This window comes from Equus przewalskii, chromosome 13, assembly GCF_037783145.1.
Source record: "Equus przewalskii isolate Varuska chromosome 13, EquPr2, whole genome shotgun sequence".
NCBI lineage: Eukaryota > Metazoa > Chordata > Mammalia > Perissodactyla > Equidae > Equus > Equus przewalskii.
Window position 1 is genome coordinate 8,071,722 of NC_091843.1, and position 12,382 is coordinate 8,084,103.

The 12,382-nt window shown below is 53.4% G+C and overlaps 1 protein-coding gene across 4 annotated transcripts in view; it reads left to right on the forward strand.

The window, feature by feature from the left end:
- SH3PXD2B (SH3 and PX domains 2B) overlaps positions 1 to 12,382 on the forward strand; it is a 98,218-nt gene that overhangs the window by 74,844 nt on the left and 10,992 nt on the right. For 2 of the 4 annotated variants that reach the window (XM_070569045.1, XM_070569043.1), the window contains exons 9-13: positions 715 to 798; positions 3,142 to 3,259; positions 6,109 to 6,335; positions 8,448 to 8,497; positions 9,409 to 9,534. In XM_070569045.1, the coding sequence (XP_070425146.1) occupies positions 715 to 798; positions 3,142 to 3,259; positions 6,109 to 6,335; positions 8,448 to 8,497; positions 9,409 to 9,534 (605 nt within the window). The remainder of the gene's footprint in view (positions 1 to 714; positions 799 to 3,141; positions 3,260 to 6,108; positions 6,336 to 8,447; positions 8,498 to 9,408; positions 9,535 to 12,382) is intronic. The other 2 variants (XM_070569044.1, XM_008509939.2) reach the window with 1 other exon arrangement.

Here is a 12,382-nt window from a genome sequence, read left to right on the forward strand (position 1 = left end):
TTTAGTCGAATGTTTTGAGAAAGAACAAAGCCACTTTAAGTATATGTTTATCGGAAAAGAGGGTGAGAAGAAGGGGGATCTTTCTGTGCTCAAAAGGTCAGCAAAAAATGTGTATGTGGTTTGGTATTTAGTTTGTTTTGGCCAGCACCCCTCAGAGTGAATCATCTGTTGCTTTGCTCTGTTTGTGGGGCCCACCAGCACGAGGGGCTGGGCTGAAACGGGATACTTCAAGAATCAACTCGAATCAGGGGTGGTGGGGTACTGTGTGGAACCCTAACTCCCTGAGACAGTTATGATGACCACCACAGGCATGCCTCTTTAGGGGACCGATTATTATCCCCATGTTACAGATGAGGAAACAAGGTTCAGAAAGGTGAAGACACTTGCCCAGGGTTACACAGCTAGAAGGTAGGAGAGGAACCACATTTTCCTGAGGGCTTGTACATTTTTCTTCCCTCTGCTATGAGGGCTTCTCTCAGTGCCCCTAAATACGCTAGGAATAGAATTGTGTCGACTGAATGTCTCTTCACTTGAGTTTAAGGTTAATACTCAGGAACTTGGCTTTCCCAAGACACCTGGGGCTTGGCATAGACTCAGAAATAATTGCTCCTAAATGGGAACACGCACTTGGGGCCCCCTTTGCCTCAAGCCGCTGGAAGTGCTTTCCTCTCACCTCTGCCCTCTGCCCTTCGCCTCCACATGCCGCCTGTCCAGTCTCCTGGAGGTACTGGTCTTTGCCCCGGCCCGTGGGCCGCCGCCGGACACTGGGGGATTTGTATGCCGTCAGCTGGCGTCAAGGTGCCTGCCTCGGCGTTTCCTCCCCATTCGGTGTTGGGAACTGGGTCCCTGCGTCTGCATGTGCCCCCAGCTCTGGGACCGCCTGTGCCTGTTGCATGTGAGAAGCAGTGACCTCGTCTGTACCGTGTGTGCTGGCATGCGGGTCTGGGAGGAGGGAGCCTGGGGTATTTCTCAGCCTGGAGCTCTAAAATTTCCCAAGTAAAGAAATGGTCCTGGGGGCCTCTGTAATGCTGAGCCCATGACCTGTTCCTTTCATCAGGCAGGTTGCACGAGAAAGAAACCACATCAAACCAGCTTAAGCAAAAGGGGAAGTGTATTGGCTCATATTGCTGAAAGGTGCATGGTAGGGTTGGCTTCAAGCATGGCTGGATCCAGGGGCTGGAAAATGACATTAGGACCTAGGACTCGCTCTCCCCACCTCTGCTCTGTTTTCTACCTTGCTGGCACTGTTCTTTCATGGTGACAGCAGTTCCAGGCACTCTTCAGGGACGTCCACCAAAGAAAGTGCTGCTTCTCCAACACACGTCCTGGGATTGGTTCTGACCGACGAAGTTGGATCATAAGCCATCCCTGAACCAATCATGGTGGCCAGGGGGGGATGTAGCACTTTGGCCCGACCAGGGTCACACATCCTGCCCCTCCCTCCAGGAGGTGGTGAGGTCAGCCTCACCCAAACCATGTGGACAGAGACTGGTAGTGCCACCAGAGAAGGGGCACATGGATGCTAACTAAGCAGGCAGTATCAGCAGGTCCCTGCCGTGCAGTCTACACAATCTCCCACCCGGAGCTTCGTTGGGGACCACAGAGCGTCCCACAGAGCTCACAGGGCTTCTGAGTTCCAGACTCCGCCTGTGCAATTCAGTCGAAGGGCGTGGGCCCCCGCATCCAGGGCCTGCGGGATTGACTGCACTTACTCTAGGACCCAGGCAGCGCCCCTTCCCACCCAGCCAAACCGAGCTTCTGTGCATCCAGGGGATAGAATTACACCCTGCACCCCTCCCAGCACCCACCCCACCTGCAGCGTCCGGGAGGGAAGGGTACAGTGCACAGGATATGCGCAACTTGAGTCAGCTCAGCCCCCACCGAGCAGGTCAGGAGGCTAGATCAATAAATAAATACACGCCCTGTGTGTTTTTCCGCCTCCCTCTGCACCAGCCAGGCAGGCCACAGACAGCCTGTGGTGTTTTCCCAAAGAGAGAGCGTCAACCCCGACACACCAGCCGTCACCCCAGCCCACAGCTGGCTCGGTGGCTCCCTGGGGGCTGGAATGTGAGCAACACAGGAAAGCCCCCTCCTCTCTCACTGGCCTCCCCTGGGACACGTCTCTGTTTTCCTCCGTCTCAGCAGCCAGAGCAGACGGTGTTAGGGATAGGAGCCGTTCTCTTGCTCTCTGGAGGGCCCTGCCTGAGTGAGAATGAGCAACCCTCCCAGCAAGCCTGGGCCATCAGGGGGGCTGCTGTGGGAGGGACACAGCTGGAGGCCACTCTCTGGGAGGAGGATGGGATCGCAAAGATGGTCTCTTGGCTTTGGTAGAGGGGAGCAGAGAGTGAGATGGAAGGTACCCCAGTCACATTAGTGAAAATTGAAGCTTCAGCCTTGGTTGGATCCAGGAGCTTGAAAATAATAAATGAAAAACAAAGCTCAGTTACCACCTAGGTATGAAAAGTGCTCTCCGTCTCCTCCTTGGTGGTGATTTCAGCCTGAAACCACGTGCTGCCAAATCCAGCTCATCCCTGGGCCCCCAACCAGCGAGAACTGCAGGCCAAGGAGGGTGTAACCCCTTCAGCATGAGCACCTTGGCTCCCGCCAGGCCTTCGGGACTTGTTCATTTACTAAACATTGAGTAACTTACTAAATAGTTACTAAGTCTCCCTGGTATGAAGCCCAGTGCTGGAGACAGAGGAATGAACGAGACAGACCTAGGGCCCTGCTGCCATGGTGTTCGTGATCCAGCAGAGGAAACAGACACGAAGCACAAGAAATGAGTAAATTCTGTGGTGTGCTAGAATGTCATTCCTGATCTGGAGGAAAACATAAACCTGAATATTGCATAAGACAAGGTCAAGGCCGGTGACCTTGAAGCGCAGATTTGAGGAAGGTGAGGATGAATGTGTGATGCTGAGGGACTTCAGAGGGATCAGGACCTGCCCTTTGTCCTGTGTCCTGTTACTGTTTGCACAGGATCATCCAGGGCTAAGTGAGGGCCTGGGGGGTACACAGAAATCTCTGGAGGAAATTCTTCCCTCCGATGGACAAGGGCATCTCACAGATCACAGCCTTGGCCATCAGCATCCTGGGACTCTCAGTGACCTTGACTTACCCTATATTCCCTTGTCCCCACAGAGGAGAAGTACACAGTCATCTACCCGTACACGGCTCGTGACCAGGATGAAATGAACCTGGAGAGAGGGGCCATGGTGGAGGTCATCCAGAAAAACCTAGAAGGCTGGTGGAAGATCAGGTACCCGCTACAGCTGGGTGGGATTCAGGTCATGTGGGCTCCAGCTGCAGAGAGGGCTGTAAGCGATTGCACATGGGGGGAGGTTTCAGCGTGAGTCATAAAAGGATGCTTCTCCTCTGTGCTATTTGGCTTCCCTCCCAACCCATATCCCTCTCTAAAAACCCATAATAAGCAAAACCTTCTCTAAACACACTGACCACAGATAGCAGTAACCCTGTTGAGCAAGACTGGTCTCCACCTCCAGATGTTTCTCTTAACGAGTAACTGGAGGCTGAAGCTGCCCTGTGTGAGTGAGTGGCCACTCCAGCCCTGCTCTGAGATCAGAACGGCGCATAACACCACATGGACTGTAACTCATCCTAGAGCTGATCATGTGTCCCGATCTCAGAGTCCAATCGTAAAAGCAGGAGGCTGGCATTTCAGACACCTTGTCACAGCTCTTTCCCATATGGGATGGAATCAGAACCTCAGGTGGGGTGGCTAGCTCGTCCTGCTCTGCCTGGGACTTTCCTAGGTTTAGTCATGGATGTCCTGGGAACGCCCTCCTTGGTCACCTTAATGAGCAGGCTGTGACCACAGGAAAGTGGGGCAAGGAGGAAGCGTGAGATCCTGCAGCCCGGTGTCTACACCGTGAGGTGAGGCAGGCCGTTAGGGCCACTCCCACGGGGCTGAGCATGTGGCATGTCATTCATTCATTCAACACACTCACACCAAGAATGTCCTCTGGGCCAAGCCCTGTCCAGGGTGTTGGGGAGTCAACAGTGAGAAAGACACAGCAGTTCACAGCAACGGGCACAGCAGACTGACTCTGACAGGTACAGGGAGTGACGGAGGGGTGCTTGGGCGCCTGTGGTGCACAGAAGAGGGGCTCAGCCCGGGGTCAGGTCAGGAAGGCTTCCTGAGGGAGGGGGCTTCGGAACCCAGGTTTGAAGCAGGAGCAGTGACAGTGGCACTTAACATACATTGAGTGTGTATGTTGTCTTGTTCCATAACGAAAATCCCAAAACTTAGTGGCTCTGGAATGGGGAGTGGCTTAACTGGGCCCCGGGTCCCTCCTGAGGTTGCGGTTGGACGTCAGCGAGGGCTGCAGCCGTCAGAAGGTTTGGCTGAAGCGAGCGAGTGGCAGAGCCAGCGGTTGAACCCGTGCCTTTCTCATCCTGAAGCCCACTCACCACTGTACACGCCGCCTCCACGATGACCGGGCTCATGGCGAGGGCGTGGGTTGTATGTAGCCTGACATTTTTCACTTAGCACAAGCCTTGTTCCCCTTCCGAGGGTGTTGTAAGGTTGACAGACACCAAACTACAGATTTCTATGTCCTTATAAATTTGCTTCCAGTTATAAAGGACCTTTTTATCATTGAAAAACAACACTATTTAGTTGTTAAAGTGATTCTTGACAAAAGATTTGGTCCTGCCGTGTATCGTCTCCAGTCAATTATGTCTATTCAACTCCCCCAGTGGGGCGGGCGCCTGTTTTGTGGGCCAGACCAGAGGAGTGCTGGTAAATGCATAACAACCAGCTCTCCAAGGGAAAAATGCTCTGGAGTTGTGGTGTTTGCCAAGCTCCCTGATATAAATACTCCCACTGTGGCCGATTTCAAGCCACCAGTGTGATGTCACTAAACGTGGAGTTCGGAAAAGGTGTGCACAGTCGGCTGTCTGAAGCTGGTGGGAGCCGGCTCCAGCACACCTGTGGGCCAGGTGGACCCCTCTGGTCCTGCTAGTAACTGAGTTGTGTCATGTGGAGAATTCAGTGACAGTTAGACTCATTGAATTCCTTTTAGAATCACTGAGCTGGTCTGTCAGGGTCTCGGTCACTCTGCAGTTCAGTGACAGCCAGCTGACCGTTGGCAGGCTCTGGAACTTTCCCCCGACCCGCTTCATTCCCATCTGAATGCACATTTAATCTACATGTTAACCAGCGTGATGGAGCCCACCTGTCCATCCCAGGCTTTGTGCCAGGCGCTGGGGCTGCGGGCAAGAGGCAGCGGAGCACAGGGCTTAGGAGCACAGACTGGTGCAGCTGCCGGGTGTGCATCCGTTCCTGCCCCCTCCCGGCGTCAGGGGCTGCAATCCATCAGTCGCTGTCAAGTGTGTAGAACAGGACTGACACAGAGTGGGTGCCCCTGAGTGCCAGTTATCATTGTCATTAATTATTGTTGTCATCGCAGCAATGACCATAGCTTTATGGCTGCTCACCCTTGCCAGGCCCGTTGGCAGTTTGTCCACTTGTCCTTTTATTTCTTCATTCAATTCACTGACACCGAGGCCCCTGACACACAGAGATGGAGGAACCACGGTCCCCGCAGAGCTTGCGTTCTAACTGGGGAGACAGGACCGCCCCAGCCACGTGTCGTTGTGTGTTATAGGTACCAGGATTGCAGTGTGTGCAGGAGACAGTGGGGGCACCGTGGAGGGAGGGCTGCGTCCTCTGGGGGGCTCAGGACAGGCTGGAGAGAGGCAGAGGTCTTAGGCAGAGCTGGGAAGGAGGAACAGGAAGGAGAATGGGAAGGGGCTTCCAAGAGCAAGAGTCGGCGGGGGGCGCGGGGTGAGAGATGCCAGTGCGTTTGCGAGACTGCAAGCCACATGGGGTGGGTGGGACACGGGGGTTGCTGTGAGAGATGAGGCTGGAGAGGCAGGGAGAGGCCAGGTTGGGAAGGCCTTGAATGCCACGCTGAGGGCTTAGGCTTCCTCAAGAGGCAGCCAGCACTGTGCCAGCCTCTGGTCCTGGACAGCTGTCACCCATCGTCCCTGCCGTCTGGGACCCGAAGTGTGATTCACAGTAGGAATGCACTTCCTCCTGTGGGCCTGGTAGAGCAGCCTGACCAGCATCCTTCCTCCTCCCAGGTACCAGGGCAAAGAGGGCTGGGCCCCAGCCTCCTACCTAAAGAAGAGCAGTGGGGAGCCCTTACCTCCGAAGCTGGGCCCCGGCTCCCCCGCCCACGCAGGCGTCCTCGACCTGGACGGAGTCTCCCGGCAGCAGAATGCGGCGGGCAGGGAGAGGGAGCCGCTCCACAACCAGAGGGACGGCCGGTTTGAAGGCCGCCCGGCACCCGAGGGCGACGGCAAGCAGCGTGAGTGATGCCCACCCGAGCTCCCAGCAGCTGAGGGCCTACTGTGTGCCAAGCTCTGTGCCCCGAGCTCCTCACATGCTGTCCCTCATCCTCACAGCAGCCCTGCTGCCCACCCTCCTGTAGATAAGAAAACAGAGGCTCAGAAACCCCAGGGAACTGGTTCCAGATCGTGTAGCCGGCAAGTTGCAGAACCTGAGTCGAGAACCGTTGCTTTCCTGCTCCACACCACGTTCTTTCCGCAATATCGTGATGATCACGACAGCTGCTGTCTCTCAAGCCCCTGCTGTGGGCCAGGGGTCTTATGATTTGTCTCACTGACTCCTCACGACAGCCTCTGAGGGACTTACTGCTGTGTTTTACAGATTAGGAAACAGGGATGGGGTGGTTTGTCTAAGACCCCCAGCCTGTAAACAGTGGGGCCGGGGCTTGACCCCAGCCCTCTGGCTCCAGCGCCAGTGCTCTCTAAATGGCCTCATTTCTGAGCCAGAGGAAGAAAAAGTTGACCCTGTGTTGGATTTCCTCCAACACCAGTTCTTTACACATCCTGCTTTTCAAAGCCTGCCCATTTGTATTTTATCTTGTAACGTTCCCAGCACACCTGCGAGTTGGGTTCTTTATTGTCATCTGCTGCATACCCAGGACTCCAGCCTCAAGCATGTGACCCTGTCCTGGCCGTGCAGGGCAGAGGGAATCTGTCTGTTGAGAAAGAGCTTCCCACCAGCCACAGGGATGAAGTTATTTGCCCCCGGCTGGGCTTCTCCAGCCGCTTATAGTGGCCTTATGGTTAAGGAACTTCCTGAGTCTCTCAATTGTCTGCTTGGCTGCTCTGAGCAAACACTGACATGCCATGGCGAGGGTTCTGGCCAGCCCCTACTTCCTGTGATTCTAATCTATCATGGTCAAGAGCACAGGAGGATTCCCCTTAATACTAGAGAAGCAAATGAAAATCTGGAACCCGACATCTTTTAGGATATAGATTGGAATGCTCAAGCAAAGATCACACACACACGCGCGCGCACGCGCGCGCGCACACACACCAGTAACAGTGGCTCATGTAATTTAGATGTTTATTTCTTTCACACAAAGCAGTCCAGGTATGTGTCCAGGGCTGCTATAGCAACTCTGTGCAGTCAAGAGTCTTGTTATACTGCATCTACGAGGTGCCCTCATCCACCTGGTCCAGGATGGCTCACCACTAGTCCAGCCAGTGAGGGAGGCAGGGAGAAGTGGAGGACTCAAGTCAGAAGCCGCTGGATTTCCCCTCTCTCACATCCCATTGGCCAGAACGTAATCACGTGGTACTATCTAGCTGCAAAGGAGTCTGGGAAATGTAGTCTTTATGTAGGCAGCTAGGTGTCTGGCTAAAACTGTTGCTATCTATTCTGATAGAAGACAGGGGAAATGGGTATTTAAGAGATGAGCAGTCTCCTCCACACCCTAACTGCTGGACCACCCGACTGTGTAGACCAGTGCTGAGTCAGCTCTGGCAGCGGATGGGGTGACTGCCTCAATGTTCTGCCTTTAGCCAGGAGCCTTGGACCATGGCAGAGTGACCCTCCTCCTCTCCTTGAGACCCAGAGTGAGGGCAGCCCAAGTCCAGAGTGAAAGCCCCTCAAGTCATCAGCCCAAGTTTATTCGGTTCTGTTTGTGTGGTGTTTGAGCTGGTTTGCTGTAGAGCACAGAGCCGAGGCAGTAATGTGTGCTGTGTGCCTGCCACCAGCAGAGAGCCTCGCACCTGCTGTCTACTTTCCTCTCCACCACTGCCCCTGGGAGGTGGCGTCACCCCGCCTGCAGATGAGGGCCTTGGGGCTCAGAGTCAGATCACGTGTTGCAGCCCACCTCTACAGTGCTCCGAAGCCTGCGCTTTTGCCCTTCCGGAAAAGCTGTCGGTTGCTCCAGCACACAGCCCTGCCGGTGGTCCTGGGCTGACTCTCAGCAGCCCCTTCCGAATCGGGCCCTTCCCACAGGAGGGGTCGCAGCAACTCACCATCGCCTGGGCGGGGCATCACACCTGAGCTTCTGCAGGCCAGACTAGGTCTTTCCTGGTGTCCACTGAGGACTGGAACCTGTAGCATTGTGCAGCGTGTGAAGTGAGATCTCCTCTCTTTGTAGGATCACCCAAGATGAGACAGAGACCCCCTCCTCGCCGGGATATGACCATAGTAAGTGGACCCTTGCTGCAGGGGAGCCAGCCCCTGACCTGAGGCTGGCCCTCACATTCCCCTCACCCTTTCCAGAGATGCTCTTTCCTGTCCACACAGCCTCATGAAGCAGGCCGTACAAGTGCTGGTGTCATTAACAGCTGGGAAGGCTGAGGTCCAGGGGGGAACAGTCCGCCCATGGCTCTGCGAGCATTAGCCCTCAGGATGTGCTCGCTGCTTCCTGAGCCTGCTTCGCTTTCTTAGAGCAGTCTTCTCAAGTAAAGTAACCTGCAACCAAAACTGAGATGAGGCACGAATATCGTTTGTGGTGCTGTTCTGATATTCTCCTTTCATTCTCCATCTTTGATTCTTTAGGTACCTTTCTAGCCCATACTTTGAGAAACAGGCTTTCCTTTTTCAGTGTCTGCCATTCATTGTGCATCTGTCGGGAGCCATGCACTGTGCTGGGTGCTTCCCCACGTTAACTTATTGAATGCTTACAGCAGCCGCACCAGGCAGAGCCTATGATTGTCCCCATTCTACAGGAGATGAAACTGAGGCTCCAGGTGGGGAAGTATTTGCCCAGAGCCACTCACATAATCAGTATTTCTAACCCAGATGGGTCTGACATGCAACCCTGTGTTCTTTCCACAGCTCTTGCTGCCTCTGAAATTCAGAGAATGTTGTCTTGCCCCCAAGTTTCACGATTACAGGGATAAGTCTCCTGTTTCTTCTCGTCACTCTAAAGCTGAAGGGCCAGTGACCCATCTAGGACATGGGTGGTCCTCTTTGTTTTGCCCCTTAGATTCCAAATGGGCCCCCCAGCGCCCCCCGAGGGTGGCTGTGCCCAGTCCCTTAGCGCCGCCCCCGCCCTGCTCCAGCGCCACGGTGGCGCACTTACCTTGAGCTTGTGCTGTGTTTAATCACCCCAGCCTCGAGGTCTCCACCTGCCCAAGCCTCCCATCCCACCCCAGGTGGAGGAAGAGTATTATACCATCGCCGACTTCCAGACCACCATTCCCGACGGCATCAGCTTCCAGGCGGGCCTGAAGGTCGAGGTGAGTGCCCTGGTGTTTCCGCCCACCTGTGACTCTGGAGTCTGAGCACCGCCCTACTTCTCTCACCTCCTGCTTCTCTCACCTCCTACTTTTAGGTTCTTTTTTTTTCTTTGTAACAGCTTTGTTGAGATATAATTCACATACCATACAATTCATGGATTTAAAGTGTAAAATCCAATGGTTTTTAATATATTTCCAGAGTTGTGTAGCTATCACCAGAATCAGTGTTAGAACACTTTCATCACTCAAAAAAAGGAACCCTGGGGCTGGCTGGTGGCATAGTAGTTAAGTTCGCATGGTCCGCTTCAGTGTCCCAGGGTTCACAGATTCAGATCCCAGGTGCAGACCTAGCATCGCTTGTCAAGCCATGCTGCGGTGGCATCCTACATAAAAGAGAGGAAGATGGGCACAGATGTTAGCTCAGCGACAGTCTTCCTCAAGCAAAAAGAAATTGGCAGTAGGTGTTTGCTCAGGGCCAATCTTCCTCACCTAAAAAAAAAAGAAGAAGAAAGGAAAAAGAAACCCTGTACCCATTAGCAGTCACTCCCCTTTCTGCTCAGTCCTTCTTGGTCATAGGGCTCCAGCCCTAGGCAACCGCTCATCTACTTTCTGTCTCTATAGATTTGCCTGTTTTGGACATTTCACACAAGTGGACACATATACTCTGAGGTCTTCTGTGACTGGCTGTGTTCTGTTTTTATCACCTCCTACTGCTTCTTGCCTCTCCTGTCTCCTTGTGCTCCCACTCCTTCACATGTCCACTTTGTTCCCTGAATAAAGGCCAACATAAATCCTTTCTCCTCTTCATTTCTCTTTTCTCCCTGGGTTCGAGCTCAAAGGCGTTCGTTCCCAGGAAAGCCTGTGAGTAACGGGACGGCCGTGAGTGCCGGGCACTACACAAGTGCTGGACGGACAGTGCCTCACTTCGTCATGTAATCGCTCACTCTTGTGAGGCAGGACCCTGACAGCCCCCGTTTCTCAGATGAGGAAGCTCTGGCTTGGAAAAAAGGTGCTGTCTAAGTCACACAGCTAACAGGTGGCAGAGCCAGGATTTGAACCCATGTCAGTCTCCAGATTCGGCCCAGGGGTGTGGACAGCCTGTTGTCATTTATCTGCCGACATCTGGGAACTTCAGGAGGGCAGAGACCAGGGCTGTTCTTCACTCCTGCTTCCCCACAGGCAGCACGGTGCCTGGCACGTGGGAGCTTTGCAATGAATGTTGAATCAGTGAAAACCTGTCTCCCCACAGCCTCCCACTTAACACGCAGAAGGCCTATGTGTGTTTTCTGCATTCTGGCCTTGCTCCACAGCAGGTACTCAGTAAACCCTTCCTTTATGAATGCAGGTTCAGCTGGATCAAGGAAGTAAGGAGTGAATGAGTGATGATTGAGTCCGTGCGCCAGTGTCACACAGTTTTGGAGGGTCTTTACTTGCCCTCTGAGAGGCTTCCAACGCCCCCGCTGTTTCCCTCCAGCTCTGACGCTTCCTGCCTCTCCCTCTCCTCCCGCTGCATCCCGGGGCAGCTGCCCAGGGATCTTGGCAGAAGGCGACTTCCTGAAGGTGCATCCTGGGCCTCACCACCCTTGATTCTGCTCAAGCCTCTCCAGAAACTTCTCCTCAAGCCAGGTGTCCTTCAGCACATTGAAGGAGGGCTGTCTGCCGGGGTTTTTGAAGAACCTGAGCCAAAGCCTCTCAAACTAAATTTTATAAAATGCAAACCCTAATCCGCACAGAGAAACCGATGGGAAAGCAGAAGTACCTCCAAGGCTCAAAAAGGCTTTTTATCTGCTCCTTTTTATTCTTTATCTGCTCCTTTTTTTTTGCCGCCATTCTGGCCTTTCCAACTTCAAATCCACAGACAGAACTCACAAGGCATCTTGCTGGTGCTACACGCTAGTTCTGTGCCCAATTCTGCCACCGTGCTGTTGGAAAACATGCACGTCCTGTTCTGACATGGCATATGTTGCCTCTTTCTTAACGTCTTTCCGCATCAAGAGCTGTTCCTTCTACCTTTGCTGTTCAGCCTATTGCCACTGCTTTCCTCTGAGCCCCACTGGTCCAGCTGACCCTTCCCCCCACCTTACTCTCTCTTCCAGGAATGACCTTCCTTTAACCCAGCTCCTAACCTTCTACCTGCCTTCTCCTAGATGGCACTCAAGGCCATTTTTTGAACTGAATTTGGCATATCAAAACCCAACTCATTCTTCACATCTTTGCTTCCTCTGGGGAGCCTCCCCTGATTCGCACCGGTTTCCCTGCCCTACCCTGTGTTAGCTGCTCTGGGGCCACGTGTTTCAGTTCTTAGCTAAGAGCAGTCCATCGCTTCTGTACATGATGCTTTCTTGACGTTATGAGAATTGAATGTTAGTTTCCCCTCATTCTTCAGGGACTGAGTTTTGAATTGCAGGTTGAAAGTCATCCTCCCTCGGTACTTTGGTTTTTGGTTTTTTTTTAAGATTGGCACCTGAGCTAACAACTGTTGCCAATCTTCTTTTTTATTTTCTGCTTTTTCTCCCCAAATCCCTCCAGTACATAGTTGTATATTCTAGTTGTGGCATGTGGGACACCGCCTCAGCATGGCTTGATGAGTGGTACCCTGTCCGCACCCAGGATCCGAATCAGCGAAACCCTGGGCTGCCGATGGAGCGCGCGAGAACTTAACCACTCTGCCGTGGGGCCGGCCCCCTCCCTCGGTACTTTGAATCGATTGTTCCATTTTCTTCTTACTTCTAGCCTTGCTAGTAAGCACTGCTGTCTATGTGGTTCTTGTTCTCATGTTCGTTATCTGTCATTTCTCTCATTCTTTGAGGAGTTCCTCATTGCCTTTAAAATGCTGAAATTTCACTAA